The sequence below is a fragment of the Salminus brasiliensis genome, chromosome 17 (assembly GCF_030463535.1).
Source record: "Salminus brasiliensis chromosome 17, fSalBra1.hap2, whole genome shotgun sequence".
Classification (NCBI taxonomy): domain Eukaryota; kingdom Metazoa; phylum Chordata; class Actinopteri; order Characiformes; family Bryconidae; genus Salminus; species Salminus brasiliensis.
This window is the reverse complement of record NC_132894.1, coordinates 16,098,679-16,125,509: the sequence shown is the minus strand read 5'-3', so window position 1 is coordinate 16,125,509 and position 26,831 is coordinate 16,098,679. Positions and strand designations below refer to the sequence as shown.

Sequence of the window (26,831 nt, the reverse complement as noted above, 5' to 3'; positions counted from 1 at the left end):
CTGGCGATGTTTTTGATGTGTTGAGCGACCAGATGAGATTTTTAGATATGTGGACACTGAGGAACCTGAAGCTGCTCACTCTCTCCATCGCCGTCTCCTCAGGGGTGCTCAGGGGTGTGTGCATTCTGCTCCCCTTCCTAAAGTCGACAGCCAGCTCCTTGGTAATGCTGACATTGAGGGAGAGGTTGTTGTCAGTGCACCACTCTGCAGGGAGCTTCAGTTCTTCCCTGTTGTTCACCATTGTTATGTTGTTGGCAAACTTGACGATGGTGTTGGAGCTGTTTTGCCTCCGTAATTAAAGCACCAAAGGACCAGGCAGTTGGTGCTAGGATTGAAATGGAGAGTGCAGTGAATGTGTCTCCTCCAGAGTAGTCATAGGTGTCTTCTGCTTGCACAGTAACTTCATATAGTACAGATGTGCCATATTCTTTCCATTTCTTAATGATTGAATTAACTGTTCAGTGAGTTTTTTGTATCCATCCAATGACCCATACTCTTCAATAACCATTTGTCTTCATGATGTATTTGTAGCCAGAAATACTGAGGAATTCCAGACAATTCCTTGAGACTGTGAGACTACTAACACTTATTGCCTGGACCTCTGTTGAATTAGGTCAGTTACTTTAAAGGGGTTTGACCTTGGATTTTATTATATATTGTATGCTTCCGCATCTCAAATATATTTCCTCCACCTCCACAACACAGTGGAGATCTATAGGGTTGTAATTTCATCATGATAATCCATAGGCTGACTGGTAAGTCATCCTAACACACATCCCGAGACTTGGATCCAGAGTCAGCTGGATGGCAATATTTCTCTAATCAGAGGGAGCTGTTGGGTGTGAGTGTGTGTGAGTATGTGTGTGTGTTTCACACAATAGATAGCAAAATCTCATCTAATCATGCATTTCATAAACACGGAATCAAAGACGTCTTGCGAGGCGTGTAAATGTCACCCTGTCAGCTCGGAGCTGAGCGCTTTGAGCCACGGCAATTAAACACTGCTACTGTTCGCCTGAGCAGTGGCTGAACTTAGATGTCCGCCAGCAGAGAACTGCAGGCAAACTGCCATTTCCTCTCTCCGATAGTATCTCCGCCTCTGTTCCAGTAGAATACACGCACTCCAGACGTAAACAAGAGTAATGCACACTAATGCTGTATTCCATCTGCGTCTGCCATGAGGAAAGTGAGGTAGAATGCTTCTGTTTAGGCAGCATATCGACTCCACTCTTTGTTACCAGCAGTGTGCTTTAACCTTATTCATCCACTACAGGCTTCCAGATGCTGCTGTCCCATTCCCAAAATGACACTGTCTGCATTCTCAAGGTAATCTAAAATCAATATCATCCATTACTGTGTTTCCTTTATTTCTGTATTTCCAGGGATAGGAAGCCTGGACATGCTGAACTGTGTAATACTGTCTAATTCTACTAGGTAGAATATTCTGGAGTTGCTTGCCCTATTTTATAATATATATATATATATATGTGCAGTCAATTACTGCCTGAGTCTGGAACCCATAGACATCATCAAATGCTGAGTTTCCTCCCTTGAGATGCTTTGTCAGGCTTTTACTGCAGCAGCCTTCTTGCTGCTTGTTTGTGGGTCTTTCTGCCTTCAGTTTTGTCTTCAGTAATAAAAGTATTTGGGTTGAGGTCAGGTGACTGGCTCGGCCATTTAAGAACGCTCCATTTCTTCGCCTTAAGAAACTCTTGAGTTGCTTTCTCAGTATGTTTTAGGGCATTATCTATCTGTACAGTGAAGTGCGGTCCATATAATCAATGTTGCAGCATTCGACTGAATATGAGATGACAAATAAAATTCTATATTTAAATTCATCCTACTACTTCTGTCAACCGTAATCATCAGTAAACACCAGTGACCCAGTTCCCATTGGTGCCCAGGCTATGGTGCCCAGGGTATGCAAAGTGCCTCCATCAAGCGGACATTGACAGATGGTGTGGTATAATTATATACCCTTCCTTTCCTTCTCCATATTCGTAACATATTTGTATCGTACAGTTAATGAGTCTTGTTCCATGTTTTAGATCGATTCTAGCTGTCTTATCTGTCCTTTATGTTCTTGAGCGCTACCAGTAGTTTATCTTTATCTTAATGTTAAACCTCTGTATTTACATTTATGAAGGCATCTCTTTGTGGTAGATGCCTATTACCAAACCCATACGTACTTTGTCCCCCCATCACACACAATGCCCCCAACAAAAGTGAGGGCGGACCAACACATGCACAGTCAAGCCACTCATTTTTTCGAACCGCTGCCAATGCAACATCACCGGGCAAGCAGCACGCCTGGAGGAAAGCGTCGCATACGCGGCTTCGGCACACCACCTCGGAGACGGCAGCGACGGCCAGCACCGCAGCAAAGAGCTGTGGGGAGAGAGCGCCATCTACCCACCCTGGAGAGAGCAAGGCCAGTTGTGCTCTCTCGGGGCCTCGGCTGCCGAAGGCTAGCAGCATGACCGGAATTCGAACCAGCGATCCTTTGATCATCGCCTGATATGTCTCTGATAAGTTGCTTTAGTTTTTTCAGCATAATGATGGCCTCCTTCACTACAGGACCGGATTTTAAGAGTTATCAGAACTTCTACCTAATACATATTGAACTCTTGACCTCTTGTCTACTTAGGCCATCGTGGAATAGCAAAGAAGCAGGCCAACAAATTGGCACGAAAAGCTTCTCACTTGATTGTCCAACTACTTTTGAGCCTCTGAAAATGGAGGGACTATATAAAATGCTTGAAATTCTTAACAGTTAATGCAGTGTTTTTGTGACCCCCTTGAATTAGAGCTGAAAGTCAACACTTCAGTCACATTGTGAGTGCTTGATTTCAACCCTATTTGTGGGGAACAGACTTGTATAGACAAGACTGAACCCCTAAAATAGGATTTTGTTCCAGTTCTTGTGCCACGTGTCTAAATAGTAAGCATATAAAATTTTTTTTTAGTGAACTGCAGCAGAATGGCAACAATATTCCCTTTTTATATTCCCTATTTATTCTGAAAAGTACAAATACACCCCTGTGCAGCATTTCACACAAACTCCTCATAAGTCAGCTCATACACCAGGTTTGCTTACATAACACGCATGTGTTTTAGGGCTGTTTGCACCTGAAACCTGGCACAAAAGGCTTAGTACATCTGTCTCTGTGAGCACTGGAAATTGCAGACCATTGGTCATATTGAAGCGGGAGAGGTCAGGAGGGGAAAGTGACCCATTCTCATTGTACCTGTCAGCAGGGTCATGTGCTACAAGGCCTCATTTTGTTAGGCCTCCACACCAGAACCCAGATTATGGTAGAGCTGAAGTATTGCTGTTCATGTAAGCTGTGGGGCACCAGGAGCTATTGTTTGTCTGGAGGGTTGCTGGTTTGGATGTCCTTCCTCTACCTTCCACAGCTTTTTAGGGTTTCTGCAGAACCCTTCCTTCCTCACCCTTACACATATGCTTGGTATTGGAATGTCAGCCTTGGAATGTTAAGGATGTGTGTGATATTACAGCCTTGGAATGAGCAGAGACTGCTCGCTTTCTGTAACCTCAATAGCTGAATGAAGCGTTGGAGGAACAAAAGTTTCTGCTGAATAGCGGCGTAAACCACTTTCCTCTTATTTGGAGTTCTTTGTGTCCCATTTTGCAACACAAGCTAAATGCTACACCCTTCAAAGTTGAAATGTAGGCCATTTGCATTGCAGCTCCGTCTGGGCTTGAGATTTAGCATACTGTTCTTCAGATTTGCGCAGAGGCTTCACACTCTGCATTGCAAGTATATTTGCTGGGTAAATTAGGGTTATTCAATCATGACATCATTCCGTCACACCAAGCCTCACATTTTACGTCAGTGCGAATAGTTCACCTGTGTAGGCTCTGCTGTTACTGTATGGGCATATAATGACTTTCGTACTGATGTATGATTTGTGTGCAATAAACTCAATACCGCTTTGTGTAATTGACGTCCTTCTGCCATAACGGAACGAGCAATCAGCGCCTTCAGTGCAGCTTTATTAATAAAGTTTCAAGCATGTGGATTCTCAAGTATCCTCTCGGCTTTCTGTTCAGGTCAGTTCTCCTTTCAGCTCAGCTCTCTGTTCAGCTCCGCTCCTCATTCAGGTTTTTTAGCCCTATTCAGCTGGACTCTCCAGCTTCACCCTCTATTTAGCTCAACTCTCCAGCTTCACCCTCCATTTTATTCAACTCTCTAGCCTCTTCCCCTTCGTTCAATTCAGCTCTCCAGCTTCGCCTTTCATTCAGCTCAGCTCTCCAGCTTCACCCCCTATTTAATTAAACTCTCTGGGTTCTCCCACAGTCAACTCCACTCTTTCACTTCCCCCCATTCGCTTAATTAAGCTCTCCAGTTTTGCCTTTCATTCAGCTCAGCTCTCCAGCTTCATCCTCCATTTAATTCAACTCTCTCGCTTCTGCCATAGTCAGCTCAACTCTTCAGCTTTCCCCCCATTCGCTCAATTCAGCTTTCCAGCTTTGCCTTCCATTCAGCTCAGCTCTCCAGTTTTGCCCTCCTTTAAATTCAACTCTATAGCTTCTCTCACCATCAACTCCACTCTTTAGCCTTCCTCCCTTTGTTCAATTCAGCTCTCCAGCTTCTCCTTCCATTCATCTCTGCTCTCCAGCTTCATCCTCCATTTAATTCAACTCTCTCGCTTCTGCCATAGTCAGCTCAACTCTTCAGCTTTCCCCCCATTCACTCAGTTCAGCTCTCCAGCTTTGCCTTCCATTCAGCTCAGCTCTCCAGTTTTACCCTCCTTTAAATTCAACTCTCTGGCCTCTCCCACCATCAACTCAACTCTTTAGCTTCCCCCCTCCGCTCCATTCAGATCTCCAACTTCGCCTTCCTTTCAGCTCTGTGTTCCAGCTTGACCTTTTATTTAATTCAACACTCTGGCCTCTCCCTCCATTCAACTCAACTCTCCAGCTTCACCCTCTATTCAGCTTGACTCTCCAGCTTCACCCTCCAGCTAGAATTCAACTCTCTAGCTTCTGCCACTGTCAACTCATTAAACCCCCCCCCCATTAAATTCAGCTCTCCAGCTTTCCGCGCAGCTCTGCTATCCAGCTTTGCTCTCTACTCTCAGGCTTTACCCTTCGTTCAGTTAGGTTCCCCATTGTGCTCTGCGCTGCAGCTTTGCTTTTTCAGAGCTTTGTTAAGATCTGCTGGTAGTTCAGCTCAGCCGTCTCATTGGCTTGGTTTTCTGTCCAGCTTGAGTGTCATTGGTTAACAGACTTTCACATGTGAAAAAGGTTACAGGTCATTGAGTTGAGCATGTTTAATATTTACGATTCTAAATCACAATGGTTATGGCTGGATTGTAAGCAGATCGATTGGGTGGGTTTAAAGTTCTGTCTTCTGCGAAACATTCGAACAATGTCCAAATGTTTGTACACAGCTGCTTATTCAACAGATTATTATTAGGGAATTTTTGCCTTTTGCTCCTTTTCTACAGTAACGCACACTACTCTTCTGGGAAGGCTTCACGATAGATGTTGGAACATTTCTGTGATTTATCCACAAGATCATTAGTGAGGTTAGGTACAGTTGTTCAGTGATTAATTCTAGATCCCAAAGGTACTGAAATAAGCTCCATCACTCCAGAGACTGCTACTCTACTACTCCACAGCCCAATGTTGGGAGGCTTTTTACCTCTCTAGCCAACAATTGGCATTGTAGATGGTGACCTCACACTCATTTGTGGCTGCTACAGAGTGTCCCAGTCAGAGTGTCCCAGTCTGAAGTGGGATAGCATAGCATTTATCCCTAATGCTATGGAGGTAATACAAGCTGTGTGCTTGCAACTAAACGCAGCAGTGGGTGCACTTTAAAGTAGCTAAATTCCCTAATTAGTAGGAGCAATAAGAAGGGATTTTTGGATGTCTAGTGCCGAGCAGGGTTGGTTGAGCATCTGAACAAATGTAACTGCTGTTTATTTTTACATATAGATACAGCGCACACAGCGCTCTCTTTATTTGAGGACCTTCAGTCTGGAACACCTTACCAACTCAAGGTCTAAACCCATCTCTTTCCTTACCAGCAAGCTCATGTGTACAACTTTATAACACTGTTGTATTTTTTTTTTCTATAAACATTATGTTACATAATCAATACTTGGGTTTTCTTGAAGCCCTTTCTACACATACTCTACTTTCTACTTTCCAATCTTCACTAATATTCTTGCATTTACTTGTTTTATGATTACTCTGATTGTAAAAGTAAAAAAAGCTTACTTATACAAACTGGTCTCGGGTTGAGCATGCATACTCGCTCAGCAAAAAACACAGTGTATCCAGCAAGACAATTTAATACAGTCATTTAGACATTGAGCTCCTAAACTGTGTGCAGTGTGAACATATAGCATATGACGTAACCCTTAGGTGAGCTGAACCGTCGAGTTGCTGAAATCGTTTTGATGATGATGGAAATACACTAGTACCACTCAGGCAACCACCTGATATACCATTGCAATCACCTTGCAACACTAAAGCCCCCCTATCCCACACCTATTTAGCAACCATATCAACCCCTTAACTACTCCAAAACAACCACCTTGCAACCCCATAACAACACCAAATAAGCTGCCTGGCATACCCTAGCAACCACTTGGCCACACCAAAGCAGCAATACCATATTAACTGCCTGTAATACCAAGCAACGCTACAGTAACCACCTAACAAGCATTTAGCAACACCACCGCAACCACCAGGTTGCCATTACAGCCACCAGGGATTCCATAGCATGACCATAACAGCCACCTAGCAACCATTTCAAATATCTTTGCAACACCATATAAATCACCTAGACTACCATAGCAACCACATAGCAACAGCGTAGCAAGTTCTTATTCTGCATTTCCTTCTAGTGTAATCATATGACTTTAAATAGACTAGGTTTTCAAAATCGACGGATTGTGTTCAAATGACATTAACTGCATTATAGTAATCATCTGGAGTAGATAACAGATTCTATTTTGTAATTAGGTAATTATTGTTAAATAGTAAAGCAATAATAATAATCATCATAATCTATAATTCGAATTTCATTGACTTTTAATTAGCTTTTAATGCCATACATTTAACGCCATTCCCCATCCCCTCCACAGCCTGCTCAACCAGCAGTAACGCGAGTGTTTCCCGCCTGCAGATGAAAAACAGCCCGTTCGTGTTTTTCTCCAGTGTCAGAGTGTGTTTTATTGTTGGGCTTAAGAGCAGCACAAAGTCCTGTGTCATGTTTTCACTTCCGTACGAAGGAGTATAAGGGGGATCACAGTGTGGCCCTCCATAACAAGTTAGCAGCAGGATGGAGCAGGACAGAGGTGTGAGGGCCATGAGTGATTCTATTGCTCTGCACGTCAGCTTCCTCAGACTTCCTATCAGTCTGCCGGCCTCCACTCCGCCCGGCTCGTACCGCTTGGCCTTCTCGAGCACCATTGTAATGGATTCACTCACTTCATCCCACAGCCCCAGTGTGCATTCGCAGAGATAGAAGCATCCGCAGTCTTCTCCCACTGTACATTTAGAGGGGATTTGCTTTGCTTGGAAAGTGCTAAAGATGTGCATGGGTAAGCGCGTGTGCTGTTTTTCCGCCTGCATCACTTTTGTGCATATTGTGTGTGTCTCTGTGTTTGTGTGTGTGTGTGTGTGTGTGTGTGTTTGTGTGTGTGCGTCCCTCTATGGCAAATTGCTGAGGAAATTGCATTCCCTCTCCTCCCCAGAGGAAAGAAAGTACAGAAGCTGCAGATGGGTACATGAGCAAACAGGGGTTAAGCCCTGCAGGACGACAACTCGACTTGCATTGCTGCATCCAACCCAACCCCACCCATGCAAGAGAATTGTGAGGGTAGAGTGATGGCATGAGGCAGAAAGATGGAGTGCAGATAGTGTAGATGGACACTCTGCGTGGAGCTGTGGGATTTGAAAGAACACTCTCTTTGTTTGGTAATGTGTCATTTTACACTTCATTTCTTAGCACTCGGTTCAGATTTGTCACTGTGGTGAGTGGGCAGCAGACTAATCACAGACTGGGCATCGTTTTGCCTCTATTACACAATCCACCCAAGTCTTTTAAGAGGAAGTGAAAAGCCACTCTTGGGTGGGGGTGTGGGTTTTTCTTTTGCCACTATTGTTGCTTATTTCTCGTGGCTCTTTCTCAGTTCTCTGGGGCTTGTGTGCGTCTAATGAAAGCCCTCTTCTCTGTAATCCAGGTCGTTCTCTTCAGGGCTTTAAAAGCAAAATATTTACTTGTGGAGAATCTCTGCCCTCCTAAAGTACCATCTTCACGGTACGACCCACTCTGTGAGACAGAAATCTGCAGGATATTGTGTGAAATATTTTTCAAGTTAGTTGCTGTAGTCTCTACAGTGTCTAAATATTCAGTCGCACGGATTCCGATTAGGGCCCAGTTTCCTGAAAAGCATCTTAGTTTTAAAGCGATAGCTCGTAAGTTGTGGGGATTTGGGGATTTAAAGACCCAAATGTGTAATTGCATCGAGCATGTGGAAGAGCACTGTTTGAAACACGCATTGTGGCGCAATCTCAATTCAGAGCAGATGAATCTGATCATTGCAACTTTACCTTCATTCAGTCAGTGGAGTCATTCAGAGTAGAGTATTTAGAGAGGGTTCAGTCACAACTTGGTGAAGGAAGGTGTGTAAGTATGTAATGGAATTATATACTGTTGTCATTCTTATCAGCAAAACAATAATAGTAACTGTTTAGTTGTATGTTTATGATGAAATACTGTCACAGTGTAGAGAGCAAGTACGTCCAACAAACCTAGGAACCAAAAAAATGATGGGAACCGTGGCTAAAGGCTTCTTCAAGGTCCAGCGATATAGAAATATGTTCAATGAGTCATGTTCACTGAACAAAATCAATGATTTAATCGTGGTTAGAGAGGATTTTGGAGGAGATTGCCGTATTTAAACCGTATTTAAATTTAGTTTGGTTTGCTCTTGATTGATGGCGGGACACCATGGCAGGATCCAAGGAGCTCTCTGAGACCTTCAGAAAGAAGGTTGAAGATGCAAATGTAGTATTCTGGGAAGGTGTTTTTAAAGATCTCAAAACAATAAGAAATCAGTTATTCCACTGTCTGAAAAATGAGCTAAAGTTGAAACAATTGCCAATATGATCAGTTTAGGCTGTTCTTGCAAATTCAGCCTACAAGTAGCTCCTGCCATACTTAATGTAGTTAATGTCAAAGTTGCATCATGCATTTACTATCGGAAAGAGACAGAGTTTTCTTTCCCCATTTCCTCCCCAATTTGGCCAATTTGATTGCCAGTTACCAACACGAAGCCCCTTATTTTTTGAACCGCCGCTGATGCAACCTCAACAGCAAACCAACGCACCTGGAGGCGTCAGTCTGCATCAAATGCCAGAGACGACCTGCATCGCAGCAAATGATATGGGGAGAGAGTGCCATCTACCCACCCGGGGGAGAGCAGGGCAAATTGTGCTCTCTCTGGGGGGTCGAACCAGTGATCCTCTGATCATAATGACAGTGCTTTAGTCCGCTGGACCAATTGGGCCCCCTCTGTTTGTTTGTTTCAGGGCAAGACTCCAAATTCATTTGTCCGAAGCACATAACTGATTATTTTTTTTATTTAGTAGGTGGAGGTTTGTCTTTGCACACATCTCATTAAACCTCTAGGTCCCACAGAAAAACACAAGAGTACGTCTATTAGGTCATCACTTTCTCTCTCAAACTAAGAGTGTAAGCTACACCTGTACGATAATGTACCATATTATAACTATACCATATTAACTATAGGTCAGGTGTCCTACATGCTCAATGCAATATTGATCTGGTGTTTCTTGTGTAACTACCATACTTTAGCATTTTGTACAGTGGTTATAAGTTGAAACTTATAACATATATTGCATCTGATTGTAAAAGTAAAAAAATCTTACTTATACAAACTGGTCTCGGGTTGAGCATGCATACTCGCTCAGCAAAAAACACAGTGTATCCAGCAAGACTATTTAATACAGTCATTTAGACATTGAGCTCCTAAACTGTGTGCTGTGTGAACATATAGCATATGACGTAACCCTTAGGTGAGCTGAACCGTCGAGCTGCTGAAATTGTTTTCCTCCACTTTATTATGGTTGCGCAGTGTTACTAGCAACAGATTGTTTTTGCCATAGGAATCAGTGTTGTGCAAAATGATGATGGAAATACACCAGTACCACTCAGGCAACCACCTTGCAACACTAAAGCACCCCCATCCCACACTTATTTAGCAACCATATCAACCCCTTAGCTACTCCAAAACAACCACCTTGCAACCCCGTAACAACACCAAATAAGCTGCCTGGCATACCCTAGCAACCACTTGGCCACACCAAAGCAGCCACTTTGCAACACCATATTAACTTCCTGTGATACCAAAGCAACGCTATAGTAACCACCTAACAAGCATTTAGCAACACCACCGCAACCACCAGTGATGCCATTACAGCCACCAGGGATTCTGTAGCAAGACCATAACAGCCACCTAGCAACCATTTCAAATACCTTTGCAGCACCATATAAATCACCTAGACTACCTTTCTGCATGTGGACTAACATTTACATTCTCTAATTTTCCATAGAGCATAACTTCTAGATGTGTAATTACAGACCCTTTGAGACCCTGCGAGACATTCTAGAGGTGATATATTGCATCATTTGCCGTCTACAGCTAATGCAGGAGGCCGTCTAGGATTTAGGGGAGAAGGAGAACTGAAGAGTTTTGGGCTTCAATAGGAGTAATTTCCTGTCTCTGCACGTGTCGCCAGCAGTGAGCGGCAGGCCAGGTGTTTCACAGGAGCCTGATATTCATCTTGGAGGTCACCCTCTTGCTGGCACGTGGTACTGAGAAATTCCATTAACGCACTCACAGCTTTGACACCGCTACACGGCAAGCACAGCCACGCAGGTGGGCTGTCATTCCCCCCCAAATAAAGAGCAGCCTCAACGCTGTGCTCCTCTGGGTTCTAATATGTTCCAGCAGCTTCCATAAAGTGAGAATTGGGGTTAACACAACAGAAGGAGCCCACCTCTCCCTGAAACACATGGCTAATGCAGTGTCATCCTGTCAGCGGGAAGACATGCTTTTGGTATTCTGTGCATATCTGATGGCACTGACATAAAGGTGCTTACATGTAAAGGCTTTTAATGCATGATGACGCATGATGACTGTGCTCTATATTTTAGTATCTCCTACTCCAGACCCATGGCTGTTGCCTCTAATGCCTATATTCGGCTCGTCATGCAGTAGCCAGCTTCAGTTCACGAGTAAACAGAACTGGCAGAAGGAAAGAACTATTGTTAGTGGATCAGAAGTTATAGAATGAATGGGACATATGTATGTTTTCTTTTTATTGGCCTCTGTACTCCACAGTTTTGTACACATTCTCTCACATTATCTTTATTCATAGTCTCTCACTTTAATGCTTGGACACAGGGCTTCACAGGTGCCTGTGATTAAACTGTTGCTTTATTATCGTGGCTGTATTTAGCGGCTGCTTTTACTGTTTGTTGACATGATAACCAGTTGTGCCAATTAAGGTAAACTACTTAGTAACCATATCTGGAACTAGAAGGCAAAGGGAGATCTCTCCATACGCTGTAATGAGTTCCACTTAGCCAGCCCACCACTTTTACCAACACCACACTTGTGGCAATGCAACCCCAGCAACCCCAGAGTGTTCATGCCTGCTTCTCGTTACCCTTATCTTTAGCTCATTTTTATATGGACGCTCACTTTATAAAGTCCTCGTACAGCATTGCACCAGTTCCTGTGTGCTCTTGCTCCGCTTATGCATTATGCCCATGATTCATGCTTGCTGGTTTCCCTTGTATGTATCATTTCTATGGGTGTTATTGTTCGGATTTAGCTTCCGTTTGTTTGCCTCCTGTGCTTCCTTTGTGATTTGGGTGTTAATTTCTAGTATAGGCCATGTTTTAGTTTGTTTGTTTTGGCCTTGGTTATATTACTCGTTACCTTCACCATTGTGAGACATATTGTACATCGATCCGAGAGATCAGGAACTTCATGAACAGAAATACAGAGATTTTAAAAACTGAACTAACTAAAAAAATGCTGATTTGCCCATTACGGAGAGCTTATGGAGAAAAACAATGATACGTTCTGCTTTAATTGGCTGGTTTACGGTACTACAGTGGGCTCACAGAAGCCACATATTATAGCACAGTTTCAACACTGAACAGAAACACTCTCCAGATAGTGTTTTGTCCTCTCAGTGTGATGTTCTTTTAGCAAGCTGAAGAGATGGCCATACTCGCTTCACTGGGTTTGGCTTTCCTTCCCTTGACTTCTTCATTTTCGTAGTCAGCTGGCCAAGTCCAGCTTGTTTTTTTAGGTGATTGAGAGAAGAGATGGTAAAAGCCTAGTATTTGCTTTTAGCCGGTGTGGTTCTCAGCTCGCCGAGTTTAAGCACCTTTTCTCTGGACAGTGGCACAGAAAAGCAGAGGTTGTGAGAGTCCTGGTTCGGGCATCAACTGGTACTGCTATAACTAGTAAAGCCTGGAGGCGATGTGCTGCTTTTTTCGGTGTCAACACCACCATATTCTCTCGATGTAAGTTCTGTGTATCAACCTGAGGAGAGATACAATTTGGTACTTATGGTTATTATTTAGAACATTAACAAAAATACAGTCATCAGCTTAATGCGCCTCCAGATACTACACACTGACCTGTGGTAGTATGTACAGCATCAGCATGCATGCACCAAACCACCATTGCCAGTTGGGGCCTGCGAATCTGAAAGAGATTAAAGAGTTAATGCAGTGTGCCTGTCTGGTTCTAGCTGGGAGCTACAGCATGCGTGTGTATTCAGGTCAAGGACTTCAGACTCTCTCCAGTCTGCATGTCTTGCCGAGGCTTTATAGCACATCCCCATCTCTCTGTCTCTGTGGTCATGACATAAAAGCTATCATTTTGTGTTAAAACACTTTCTGGTCATGTTCCTCTGAGGCATTTCCCATAACCTCGGACAGGGCCACCCAGGCATTCGTCATCCCGCTTTCTCCCCCTCCGCACTTTTGTATATCCCTGCAAATGTCATTTGAAATGAGAATCTATTGGTGGTCTGAATTACACTGGATGCTCTTGCTTTGTGACTTGTGGCTCAGAGCCTGTGATAATTTGTTTGCCCCAAGGTGGCGGTGACATTTTTCGTGGGTTCAGAGGTTCACCAGGAGACCACGAATGACTTCACCCAGATCGGGAAACCTTTTCTCATGGGAACTGTAGCTCTTGGTAAGAAACACTGCTCATTTTTTTTCTTTTCTTTTTTTTAATTTACTGCACTGGAGCAGGGATTATGTGACTGAATTAAGTTACCGGGTGAGAATATGTCTGTATAAGGTTTTCATTTTCTTCCCCAGGTGTGTAAGGGCACACCTTTGCTTGTGTGTGTCCTGTATGTGTGTGTGTGTGGTATTGTGTGGCAGAGGAGTAGAGACACTCCTGTAAGTGTTAATTAGGATGAGTGCTGCTTGTGTGCTGAATAGCTAATGGAGGTGCCTCCGTAACCCTGTCACTGTAACAATGTAGACGTGCGCCAAGGAGCCGTGAAACACTCTCTCTGTCTCTCTCTCTTTCTCTCTCTCTCTCCATTTCTAATCCCGTTAATTGGCTGCCACACTCAGAGCGGTGAGGTCCTGAGGCAGCCTTCCCCCAGTGGTCACTAGAGACTCCTGTCAACAGAGCAAACAAAAATCTGCTCGCCAGAGCCTCGCTCGTCGCCCTGCTCTCATTTGCAGCCTGAGCCGCTGTGACACCTTTGCAGGAAAAGCTGCTAGTTTGTGAGACTTATTTGAAGGGGCCCGCGGATGCGCCCCTGTGGAACCTCGCAGATTGTAATGGGATTTCTCCTTTTAAAGAGTCAGGGAGCAGGCTTTGTTTACATTGAGAGCAGAGTGTCAGACCTGCCTTCAAACAGATTGACAAGAGGTGAGGAACAGGCTGCCGCACTGATATTAAACAGGATAAGATTTCCATATTATGATTTTGTATGTTTTTTAGTGGCTACGAACTGATTTAGATTCCAAAGAATCGCTAAGGAAAGTGGAGCAGCCATCCAAGGGTCCACAGCTTTGTTTATTTGTCTAAAATCCTGCAGTGGGCTCCTGGGAATAGCTGCAATTACAAGGGCTCTTACCTTTCACTGTGTGCCATCTGCTGTAATGTACCCATTGTAATCCCTAGGTCCTGTTTCATTTTTTTCATTTATTTTTTTTACTGATGATTTTCATTTGCTGCGAGTAAAGTTTTGCCAAAGTCAGCATTTTCAGATCTCAGAGCGTTTAAGACAATCGTTGCTTTCGGCTCACCAGTTTAGTTTAATACTGAATAAAAAACAGTATTTGGTAGCACATTATTATGACACACCATGGGTGTTAAAACATGAAAAAAACATGGTTTGGCCATGCAATGGTATCTAATACAGTTTGAATATCAAAGTCTGTCCACAAACCCTTTAACAAACCCAATCCAGCCCATGCGTGTCAGGCCCTACATTCTTAATCCTGCTCCAATTGAATTTTGGGCAGAGTGTATTGAATGATTAACCCCTAAAAAAGGATTTGTACATCCCTGGTTTGTCATCATAATGTGCTACCAAATACACGGGGACATAAGTAATGAGTAAAATGATATATATATATATATATATATATATATATATATATATATATATATATATATATATATATATGTGTGTGTGTGTGTGTGTGTGTGTGTGTTAAGGCACTATTTTCACAATGAATGATGTAGTATAAGCAAATAGTTTTACACTTCCTGCCAGCCCCCTAGTACAAAGCCCAGGTAATGTCTGAGTGAGCCCATGTGTGAAAAGAGCAACGTTTTGCGTCCTTTCATGCATTCTGCCGTGCCTCATTCCCGCGCTACACAGCCTTCGCCCCTTGCCTAAACCACACAGAGCATTTTCCTGTAGTGCGTCTAACACAGAAAATCTCCAGCTGCACACGTGTCGTGTTAAAGGGCAACTTCGGAGAATGCTCAGACCTGATTCCCCAGACATTTTCATACGTAAAAACTTTATTTAACTGATATTTTTGTATTCTCTGTGTGTCTAGGTGGTATTGTGAATGTGATGCCGTTCTTATTTTCCAAAATTTCCCACAACAGAACCCAGGTAACTCCAGTTAAATGATACTAACTCTGCATGACACTTCAAAGTGAAGCTTTCCAGGATGAACAATTCCACTTTGCCATGTTTTTTGACAGGTGATGTGGTTCAGAAGAGTTGTACTGGGAGGCCTTGCTACATGTACAGTTCTGAATGTATTATGGTAAGCGTGATTCCTTTAATGTATTTATGCATGACAGAACCTGTCCCAAAAGAGCAAGAGATTAAATGTACATGTTGTTTCAGGCGCTATCAAAGGCTTTGATGTTAGTTCTTGCCTCTCTGAAGTGTCTGAGAAATGCCAGCATATTCACAGTGCCCTTTTGGTCCAACCCAGAAAAAAGCTTAAACTGGAGGCGAGAGGGCGAGACAGAAACTCTCTTCCTCTCACTCAGTCCAGTGCGGCCTGAGAAAGCCTTTCCAAAAAACTGCCATCCCGTCTAATCATTTGTAAAGAAGCTATTGAGTTAGCAATCAGCACTTTGTTACTTCAGAGAGCCAAAGCAATTATCGGGGAGCAAATGAAACGAAAAGAGAGTAGGCCAAGTGATGAGATCTCCCATCAGGGGCGTGCTTCTGTTGGGGGGGCTTCTGTCCACTCCTGTGATTTTCTGCTATTTTAGTCCGCAGTTGTGTTCTTCTCCCAGCCCCTGAACGCGTTCCGACACCTCATCAGCACCCTGGATTACATGAGTTGTTGCCGACAGGGCCGTATCAATACATGGCCTCAAGCTGGTTTCGTTCGTACATGTTCCAGGGAATTAAAGCCCCCCCTTTTGTATTATTCATATAGCAAGTGCACTGTTTACAAGTGGCTAATGCCGAAATATTAGCCAGCGTTTGCTTTGGTGTATTTCATCAGGGCCGGCCTGATGAATTGGGTCCGGGGTTATTAGAGCATTTGATTCAGCAGGCTATGCCGCACTAGCATGAGTTACTACCGCCAGAGAGCATTATTTGATTTGCTGCCGCATGTAATCCAAACGTATTTACTCTCACCTCGGCCAACGCGGCCGTTTGATTTAACTCCACCCCTGCGCCGTTCCCTCTTCCTTATTGAACTCTACTCACAATCATTTCTGGCCAGCCATTCTAAAACGCCTATATTGTAACTCCGGGCAACAATGAAGTTTTATATCCGCTGTCAGCCACCTTCACTTCTTTCAGCGGGTGGCAGCTTTCAGCCTAGCTCATTTGCATCTCGCAAATAGGTTGCATCTGGTCTTTTAGCGACGAAGGAAGTTAATCAGAATAGCAGGAGATGTGCTTTCAGCACTGCCACCCCCACACCATAAATCAGCGCATCACATGAACATAGTGTTTGTCTCTAAACAAATACAGTGAGCCTGGCTTACTCGAGCTCATACCGAGGGAAGAATGGGCAAAATGTGGGGTTGTTCGTCTAAATTACTTTGTTCATGTGGTTTGCATGGGAGTATAATTTTGGCTTTGTCCCGTGCTCCGTGCTCTGCTTTTACGCTGACAATGAATTTGATTTGACACATAAAAGCAGTAAGTGTTTGGTTGCGGGTGCCACTAAATGGACCAGTATCAGGATGTCCTTATGTGCATGCCTGATGGAGTGAAACTATAGAGAGAATGGGCTGTACTTTCTTCTTATATAAGCAGCAGACAACCAAAACAAGCCATGCACATTTGATTGATCACCATTGGGAAGTACACAGTGTTCAGAGTTGCTTTATTGGCACCCTTCCGAAGGGCACTTGGCCGACTCGTCGGCTCGCTAGGCAATTTTTTTTTCATTTCTCCCTTTTTTTGACTCATAATTTTGAAATGTAATTATCACCCCAAAACGTAGTGTTGCCTCCAGTGGGACGAGAACCCAAACGCTTTTTTTTTCACTTGAAATCTACTGAAGCATATCCACGAACGGATTAACAAATAAATCTGGTCCAGGAATGTGGGAACCGCGTTTATTAAATGTTCTGTTACTTTTTCTGCTCATAACGTATGTCCCTAATGAATAGCCCTTTTCCTTTTCCTATTCATGCTCCCCAATGATTCTGTACATGCTTCAAATCACGAGGCAATTTGACAACATCTGCCTCTATATCTGCCGCAGTTTGCGGAGGCCGTTGTGCAGCAGATCATGGTCGTTATTCAGCCTTACATATACACACAGTTATATCAGAATATTATGACAACCCCATTCTATCAGCTCCATCATCTGACTATATAGGAGCACTGTGTAGTTCTGTAATTACAGACTCTAGTCCATCTTTCTGTTTCTCTGCTTACTAGATTAGCCTCCTTGCACCCTGTTCTTCAGTGGTCAGGACCCCACAGAACCACCACAGAGAATGATCAGCTTCACTGCTGTACTGAGAACAGTCCACCCACCAGAAAATATCCAGCCAACAGTGTCCTGTGATCACTGAGGAAGGACTAGAGGATGACCAACACAAACTGTACCACAGCAGATGAGCTTCTATCTCTGACTTTTCTATATCTACAAGGTGGACCAATTAGGTAGGAGGGTCTAATTAAGTGGACACAGTGTTTAAACACTCTCCCACCACCATGTCATTGTTACTGCAGTACCACCCAAATTAGATCTGCTCTGTGGTGGTCAGTCCTGTGGGGTCCTGACCAATGAAGAACAGGGTGAAAGGAGGCTAATCAAGTATGCAGAGAAACAGATGGACTATAGTCTGTAATTACAGAACTACACAGTGCATAGTGCTCCTGTATGGCCAGTGGAGCTGATGGGCTGAGTTCATTCCAGACCAGGAATGCACATAATATTGTGATATGACTGTGTAATATTTCTAGGGGTTAATTTTGCAAAGCCGTGCCTTTCTTCAATTGATTTTGAACAGTGGGCCGTATTTTTTGCTTTTTTTCTTGTCTTTGAGGCATAGTAAACACAGCCTTTCTGGCTAAAAAAGTGTTTTCGTAGCAAACAAAATCATTAATGTGCCCCATGCAAAAGTCCATAAAAAAATGAAAAAAAAAAAAAAAAAAAAAAAAAAAAAAAAAAAAAAAAAATATATATATATATATATATATATATATATATATATATATATATATATACGTTTTTTCCCCAATTTAGATCGCAAATTACCCAACCCGTACGTACTCTCTCCCTCCCCCATCCATCACGCGCAACACCCCTGACACTAGTGAGGGCGAGACCAACACACGTGCACAGCCAGCCACACCTCTTTTTCAAACTGACGCCGATGCGATGACACCAGGCACCCAACACGCCTGGAGGGAAGCACCATCTACCCACCCTAGAGATGGCTAGGGATGGCAATGGCTAGCAGAGTGATCAGAATACAAAGCTCTGATCACAGTGATAGCTCCTTAGTCCGCTGGACCACCCGGGACCCCAAAAGTCCTTTTTTTTTTCACTCCTGGAAAAAAACACCTTGCCCGCTGTGATGCATGTGGGTGGATCTGTTGTGTCTTGGGGTTGTGGTAAATTTCAGCATGTAGTGACTCAACACATTTATGGATTTAAATGGCATCCATTTTTACAGACCGTGCTAGGCTGGTTAACACACTGTGTGCTTTTCCTGTAGTACGCTGTGTGTGGATTATGTGGAATCTGGACAATAGCACATATTTTCGAGTTGTTCTATTATCCAGGGTTGGCTCTATTAGTTGTAACAGTGTGTTTAATCACTGTTAAAATGAGTGTTTTCTGTTTTAATTGAAAATCGATGTTAGGCTAGACCCAGAGGGCCTTTTCCACAAAGCACACTTCATGTAACTAATTAAACTTGCTGAATGTAAACTTGCTGAAAGAGTCAGACTAACTAAATAAACCAGCAGAAGCAAGTGTCCTTGTTCTCCTTACAAAAAAGAACAGGTGTTTCAAGAAATTCTGGCTAATAAATGATTAAAATAACCTAATTTATTACAATAACAACCCAATTTAATAATTTCTTTTAGTCTTTTAATAAAAATGCTTTTTTTTCAATTGAAACACAACTCAATAAACTCAGTTTTAATTGAACAAATGTATTAAAATTACAGGTTAAAGTGAGAGGACCTTCCTTTTTTGTCTCTCTGCTGCCAACAGTTTCTGAGTTTGCTCATATCGTTCCTTCTTCTCCCTCTTGCTATGTCTCTCTCGCCCCCTCCGTGCACCCCCTCCTTCCACCTCTCTCCTTGCCATGGTCACACTCTAATTACAGCCCCGACTGAAGGTGACATTACCTGCCACTGTTTGTGCAGAATTATTGGTTTTGTGTAGCACATTCATTGTCATAACACAGACCTAGACCTCCTTATTTCCCCCTCACCAAAATAGCCCACCTGAATTTAAAAACTAATTACGATGCCTCTCCTCATTTTCCGCCTCACCAGTGCCTGTGCTGGTTTGGAAGTCTGCGTGTGCTTGTTTCCCCTGTCTTTTACAGACTACTCAGAGGACCTTTGCTTTCCATTAGTTACTAGCACTTACATCAGTTTCTCTTGGTAACAAGTGGTGCTGGATCTTTTCCTTGCTGTCAGATCAGACACGTAACAACGTAGTACAAGCCAGTGGTCTTGTAGAAGATCCGTCAGTCCAGTCAGCAGTCTGGCCATATGCATGCTCCAGTCTCCCACTCGGGTCAGCCCGCGTCCGACTGCTCTCTCTGTGGCGCCGTTTTGTCATTTAGCGTCCTCGTTCCTTTGTCATCCGCCAAGCGAGGGGAGCGCTCAGACAAACGACGTGGCTAATGCCCTGTGGTTTTGATTCGGTTTGCTTTAGGTGGACGCTGTCCTGCGCCGACTGTAATTGAGTCATCAGTGAGCAAGTGGCAGCGCTGGAGCCGGCCCCGCGGCTGCATCATTAATGGCCGTGCGGCCCAGCGCCGGCTGCACATTGATCACTGCAGGACTCCGGCTGAGCTGACTGCCGCTGATGAGCTATTGCAGGCGACTCCCGCCATGCCATATTTGTCACCAGAATGAGACCCCTACCCTCCGCCGCAGTCTGAGCGGACGAACTCGTCACGCAACCCTGTTTATCAAACAAGGGAGTCTTCTAAACAAGCCCGAAGCCATCAACCGGTGACACATCATCCTTTGAGGAGTGCCATAAACCCAGAGACTGGAAGGCATGATGGCAGAATAAGATGGCTGAACGACATTGCTTCGGCTATTACCGCGCATTAGAATACACAGGGCTGGGAATCATTTTCCTACTTTCGTGGAGGTAAGCTGTTTGGATAGCCTCCCAGGGTACAGCTACGCTGTTAACGTTAGCACTCTGATGCTACCTGAAGGACAGCTGAGAGATTCTGGCGTTGTTTCTCTTATCTGTCCCTCAGCTGTCACAAAGCTGGTCAATTACCACGTGTCGAAGACCTCAGCTTCTCCACTGAGCTCCGCACCAGTTTCTTCTGGGCTTCATTGAAACCATGCCTTTCAGAAGGAGTTTACCTCATACGTTCTTACCCTTTCAGCTCTAGCACTTTTGCTTTCAGTATATTATTATTTTTCTCCTCTGGCTAACATGGCGTTCTATTGCCTACTCCAGCTTGCTTTTGTTTCCAGCTCACTTTGTGCTTCTGCATGACTCAGGAGCCCTTTCACCGTGCTACTCTTTGTGCTACTCTGTTAAAAAGAGGCCTTTCTTTTCTAAAGCCAAGTACAGCCACAATCCGCGAACCCTGGTCTGCAGGCTATTTACTAATCAATGCATTGCTAAGAATACACCCGGCCACTTCATCTCAGTATGGCTCACGGACGTTCTGAGGCCCACTGTAGCCCGGAAGGTATTTAAATTGACTCCTACACGTGTGGAAAATGTCATTATATTCCCAACGTATTCATATTGCTCCTTTATTCCAGATGCTTGATTAAAGAAAGGCAATATTTGTAGCAGCAGGCTTAACCGGTTATTTTCCCATTTATCATCGTGACAGCTGCTGGATATAATGCTTTTTTATTATGAGAGGTTTCCACACCTTGGAATACTCTGTTGAAGTTCAGATATCTGGTTTGCATTTGCCCCATCTTCCCGTCGCACACAAGTGCTATCCATCCATCTTCCCCAACAGTTATACCTCCACCAGTTTACTGATCCCTCCTGGTCCAGCTCCTGTTTAGGAGTTTATTTCAGACCGCTGTGCGCTATTGATTCGTGGCCCGACCCCATCCTTGAACTCTGCACACAGGCAGTTTAGTCCCATAAAGGCTGTAGGATTGAAGTCCTGCGAAAGCGCATTGGCTACCCCGGCTTATACTGTCTGCCATGATTCTCTGCAGTCAGAGCAAGGTCCCTTCTGAACTGCTCCCAATGCTTCTCTCAGCTCACTTCCAACACCGCCAAGCCTTATTTATTTATTTCTTTAGCCTGCCAGAGTCAGACTGAGTGAGAGTGCAGGTGTAGGTTCAGAGAAAACTGAAATAGAAAAAAAGTGAGGAGAGAGGATACTGCTACGGGAGAGTAGGAGAGAGAGAGGGAAAGAGAGAGAGAGAGAGAGAGAGAGAGAGAGAGATGGTGCCGTCGACTGAGAGAGAAATGGAGAGCATAAGAATGAGAGAGGGAGGTGGAGAGAAATTAAAGTAGAAGTAGCAGAGGACGAGAGAGAGAAAGAAAAGGAAATGGAAGTAGCAGAGAGAAAGGAAATTGGGAGATAAGTACAAGAAGAAAAATCAAAAAGAAAAGAAAAGAAAAAGGAGGCAGAAGTAGTAGAGAAAGAGAGAGAAGGCAATGGAAGTAGACGTAGTAGAGAGAGAACAAAGCGGAAGTATCCGAGAGAGAGCAAGAAGGAGGTGGAAGTAGCCGAGACCGAGAGAGAGGAGGAGGTGGAAGTAGCCAGGACTGAGAAAGAGAAGGAAGCGGAAGTAGCCAAGTGGGAGAAGGAAGTGGAATTAGCCAAGACAGAAAGAAAACTGGCAGAGGGCGAAAAGCAGGCAGAAACTGAGAGAGAGGGAGGTGGAGAGAAATTGAAATAGAAGCAGCAGAGGAGGAGAAAGAAAGAGAAGGAAATGGAAGTAGACATAGTAGAGAGAGAAGGAAGTGGATAAGAGAGAGAGCAAGAAGGAATTAAAGTGGCCAAGAGAGAGCAAGAGAGAGAGAAAGAGACAGAGAGAGGGAGATGGAAGTGGAAGTAGCCAAGAGAGAGGGAGCGAGAATGAACTGGAAATAGCCGAGACCAAGAGAAAGGAGGAAGTGGAAGTAGCCAAGGGCGAGTGAAAAGGAAGTGGAAGTAGCCGAGGCGAAGAGAGATAGAAGTGGAAGTAGCTCAGACCGAGGCGAAGAGAGATAGAAGTGGAAGTAGCTTAGTCCGAGAGAAAGAAGGAAGTGCAAGTAGCCAAGAGAGAGAATGATAGAAGGAAGCAGAAGCAGACTAGAGAGAGGGAGAGAGAGAAGGAAGCGGAAGTAGCCAAGACCAAGAAAGAAGAGGAAGTGGAAGTAGCTGAGACCGAGAGAGAGTAGGAAGTGGACGTAACCAAGAAAGAGGTGGAAGTGGAAGTAGCCAAGAGCGAGTAAAAAGGAAGTAGAGATAGCCGAGACAGAGAGAGAGAAGGAAGTGGAAGTAACCAAGAGAGAATTATAGAAGGAAGCAGAAGTAGCCTAGAGAGAGGCAGAGAGAGAGGGAAGTGGAAGTAGTCGAAAACGAGAGAGAGAAGGAAGTGGAAGTAGCTGAGACCAAGAGAGAGTAGACAGTGGACGTAACCAAGAAAGAGGTGATGGTGAGAGTAGTAGTAGCAAAGATGGAGAGAGAGGGAGAGAGAGAAAGAGAGACAAAGAGAGAGCCCTTGTGGGGCGATCTCATCCGTCACAGGCCGACTTTGTCATTAATATGCTGCAGCTGCATGCTGATGCCTGGCATTGACCCATTTTCTTTCTTTCTTTCTCTGGAATTTTCACCCTGAGATAGCGGGAGAGGAACAGGTCTGAGAATAATCCTCTTTTGTACGGAACACCCAGGTACCGGGGCTAAAGAGGAGCTGTCTGCCGCACCGGCTCCTGCTCTGCACATGAGCTGCGAACAGAGCCACTTGTGTCCTATGATAATGACTTCTCTTTGACCACTGGACTGTGATTATGTAAGCCGCAGGAGCATGGCGGCACTGACAGCGCGTCTGTCCTCCAAGAATAATAACAACACAAACCAAAGTCAACTCTTATACCCCTTACCCCCCCCCCCACCCCACCGAAAAACACACACACACACACACACACACACACACATACACTTGTTTCTCACAACCAAAAGATGACAGTGTCTGGAAAGGCATAAAACAAAACTCCCTGTCATCAGCTATAGTGTTCTATGCTGGTTAAATGCCTGATCCTGAGAGTGTAGGCATACAATAGCTGGTTGCCTCAGCAATCCAAAGCATATAGAATACAAGGAGCAGGTGTGTCTCTGATACATATGTACATCTTGGTCAGGACCCCACAGGACCACCACAGAGCAGGTATTATTTGGGTAGTGGGTGAATCTCAGCAATGCAGTGACACGGACATGGTGGTGGTGTGTTAGTATTTTAGTTAGTATTTGTGCTAGTAGTTTGTGTTGTACTGGTCCAGGTGGATCAGACACAGCAGTGCTGCTGGAGTTTTTAAACACCTCAGTGTCACCGCTGGACTGAGAATAGTCCACCAGCCAGAATTATCCAGCCAAAAGTGTCCTGTGGGTAGCGTCCCGTGACCACTGATAAAGGACTAGAAGATGAGAAGCACAGATGAGCTTCTGTCTCTGACTTTACATCAACAATGAGGACCAGCTAGGTAGAAGGGTCTGAGGACTGAGGATACTTGAATATCACTATTTTTATATTGTATTATTATATATATAGTATTATTTTATTGCCATATCTGAGAGCATAAAGTCGACTGAATGGTCTTAGCAATGTTGTCCTCTGTTTTCAGGCACATTTAGTAGACTGCTTCATTGCTTCATTGCTTCAGACTGCTTTTTTTCTTTCCTGACACCACCTGTAACATCACCAATCAGTAAGCTCCCTCAGCGCCCCTCACCCTGTTGCTCTCTTAAATGCACATGGGGGAATGGGCTTATTTGGCCATGTACCAGACAGACAGAACAGAAATCTGACACATCAGACAAACACCTCCCCATTTTGAGCTACCATCAACATATAAAATATCGCAGTATCCAGTATAACCCTTATACTGCCCATCCCTACCCTTCTCACTGCTCTTACACTCACCCACAAACACTCAGACACACATCTCTGTTGATTCTCCCACCCTGCATCTACTTGCACACTGCCAGGATAAATTTCTTCGGTATTACAGAAGTACTGTACTCTTCTACCTCCGTTCTAGTTCTGTGTTTGTACATTCAAGGCATGTTGCACCATGGTCCTGCAGGGACATAATTTCTCTCCACCATGTACTTGTTCGTGTACCTGACTTGCATTGCATTGGTTGCTCTTTATAGTAGTTGGAGGGGGGGGGGGGAGGAAGGACTGTGCAGGACCGTAGATTGTTGGCATTAAGTGAAAGTTCCTAATCGCCAGATGTTTCGCCAATTACTGCATATTACCAAGGCGCCAAGGCAGTCGTCCTGTACATATTAATTTGAACCCGATTGCTAATTTAAGCAGTGTCCCGACCTCACACTTAGTGTTTAGAACCTGAAAAGAGACAAAACTGAAAACTGAGCATTATGAAAACGCACTGTTCTGAGAGCCGAGATTAATCAGGAGGTATTAAGCAGGTGTAGAAGCTCTTAATGCCTTATTGTATAAATCATGTACTATATTTACCCCCACACAAGGGAAATAATCACATCTCGTGTTCATTAAGCAGAGTTTCTGGAACAACTTTACAGTGTTTATTCATTTGTTTTATTCATTATCTCTTCGCTCTTCACAGGGAATAGTCTCCAGTCTTGGAGAGAGCTACAGATCCCCTGTGAAACACGAGAGAGAGCGAGAGAATTTGTCTTTTGTTCTCTCTCTCTCTCTCTCTCTCTCTCTCTCTCTCTCTCTCTCTCTCTCTCTCTTGTTCTCTCTCTCATTCTCTTTCTCCCTCTCCCTCGCTCTCTCGTACAGGTGTTGGGCAGTGTTAGAGATTGTTCCCCAGATGGCTGTCGAGTCCGTCCTGGAGGAGAGGCCCTTAAATACCAGCGCGGCCCGGATGGAGACCACTCTACCGACACACACATTTATCTACTCCAACATCTCCCTGGAGAAGTAAGTGTACACACGCTCTCTCCCTGCACATACACACGGACAGCGAGCACATTGTGTGCACACACCTTCCCCAGTCTCCCTCAGTATAAAGTGGGCCGGATGTGTCATGGCTTCTCTTTCATGTCTTGCCTATGGTTGGCATTGATTAGGTGCCTAATGCTGTCTGAAATAGGCCACTCGCTCCATTTCCTTTCTCTCAATCACTCAGCACACAGCGCTAGAACCGTTGATGAAATATGCGGTAGATTCCTGCGGAAATAAGTGAAACATCCACCGAAAGTTGAGGAAAGAGGAGATGATGGAGCTTGTAACTATTCTAGGTATCGGATCCGAAAGGTTAGGCAGCCGAGGAATCTTATTTTTGTTCCTTCCTTCTGTTGTGAATGTTATAGCTCAATAAAACAACGTGCAATAAAGAGCAACTCCAAACTGTCAGACTTTGAAAAGGTTTATTGGAGCCAGTGTTGGCTCTAACATTTGCTAGCAGTCAAGGTTGTGCGTATTGATGAAATTCCTTGTCACATTTTTCAAACATATGCAATCGCAGCCTACGTTTTATCCTGTAATTTATTCTTTCTTCTTGGGGTGCACTCGTGACACCTGCGATGACTGCCATAGTTCCTTTTTTTAAGCTTTGCTTTGTCTATTACTGGACCTTTAAGATATTTATGTGTTAATGTGTTCATTCAGAAATTCAGTCTGGACTGAAAGACTACTTAAAACATAGCTGTGTTTGCTGCATAGTTTCCATCTATGGACTGTTTTTGAATATTTTGAAATGTTAATAGTGTTTTTGAAAAGACAGTTTTGCGTACTAACTGGCTGACTGATTGACTGCGTGCACAAGGACTGCCTCTTTGCCTAAAAGAGACATTTTCTTGTACTGACAGTCTGACGACTCAGTTTTTTGCTGCCGGGAGGAGATATAATCTTAGGTTAGCTGAAGTTGGGTCTCCTTGCTTAAAAATATTGTTATTGTAAAGGCAAGTGGTGCGAAGACATACTGTGATATACTATTAACATCGCTACTGAGCCGGCCGACAACCTCAGCCAACATCTATACTGTGGCGTGATGAGGTCTTTGGCCCTTCACATCTAAAAACTAGTAAATCTGTGGTCTACATCTTAAGGCTCAGAGCACAAGGCTTGAGTCTTTTACCAGGCGGGGTCATTTTATACCACAGCACATTTTCAGAATGAAGAGCATATATGTTGGTCCCAAACCCCCTATTGTTGAAATTCCATTGATGATTCTATGCAGTCAATGGCAGTACGGCAAAAGTAGGCTTGTCTCAGATTCAGAAATCAGATTTTCAAAATGTACATTTTGTTTATTTAGAAATGTTAGTGACACATTCTACAGTTTTTACTTCTAAAATATCAATCAATGGCATTGTATAGTATTGGCAAATAGTAGTATCAGTTTACCCCAATGGGTGACACAATACAAAGTACCAGGTACCAAGTGCTGTGCTGAGTATTAGCAAGAAGTGCTGTAAAAAAA

At 44.0% G+C, this 26,831-nt stretch overlaps 1 protein-coding gene across 3 annotated transcripts in view; it reads left to right on the top strand.

Moving 5' to 3' along the window:
* Positions 1 to 26,831, top strand: part of LOC140537673 (uncharacterized) — a 138,514-nt gene that overhangs the window by 68,323 nt on the left and 43,360 nt on the right. For all 3 annotated transcript variants that reach the window (XM_072659829.1, XM_072659830.1, XM_072659828.1), the window contains 4 exons: positions 13,194 to 13,293; positions 15,135 to 15,193; positions 15,286 to 15,350; positions 25,187 to 25,327. In XM_072659829.1, the coding sequence (XP_072515930.1) occupies positions 13,194 to 13,293; positions 15,135 to 15,193; positions 15,286 to 15,350; positions 25,187 to 25,327 (365 nt within the window). The remainder of the gene's footprint in view (positions 1 to 13,193; positions 13,294 to 15,134; positions 15,194 to 15,285; positions 15,351 to 25,186; positions 25,328 to 26,831) is intronic.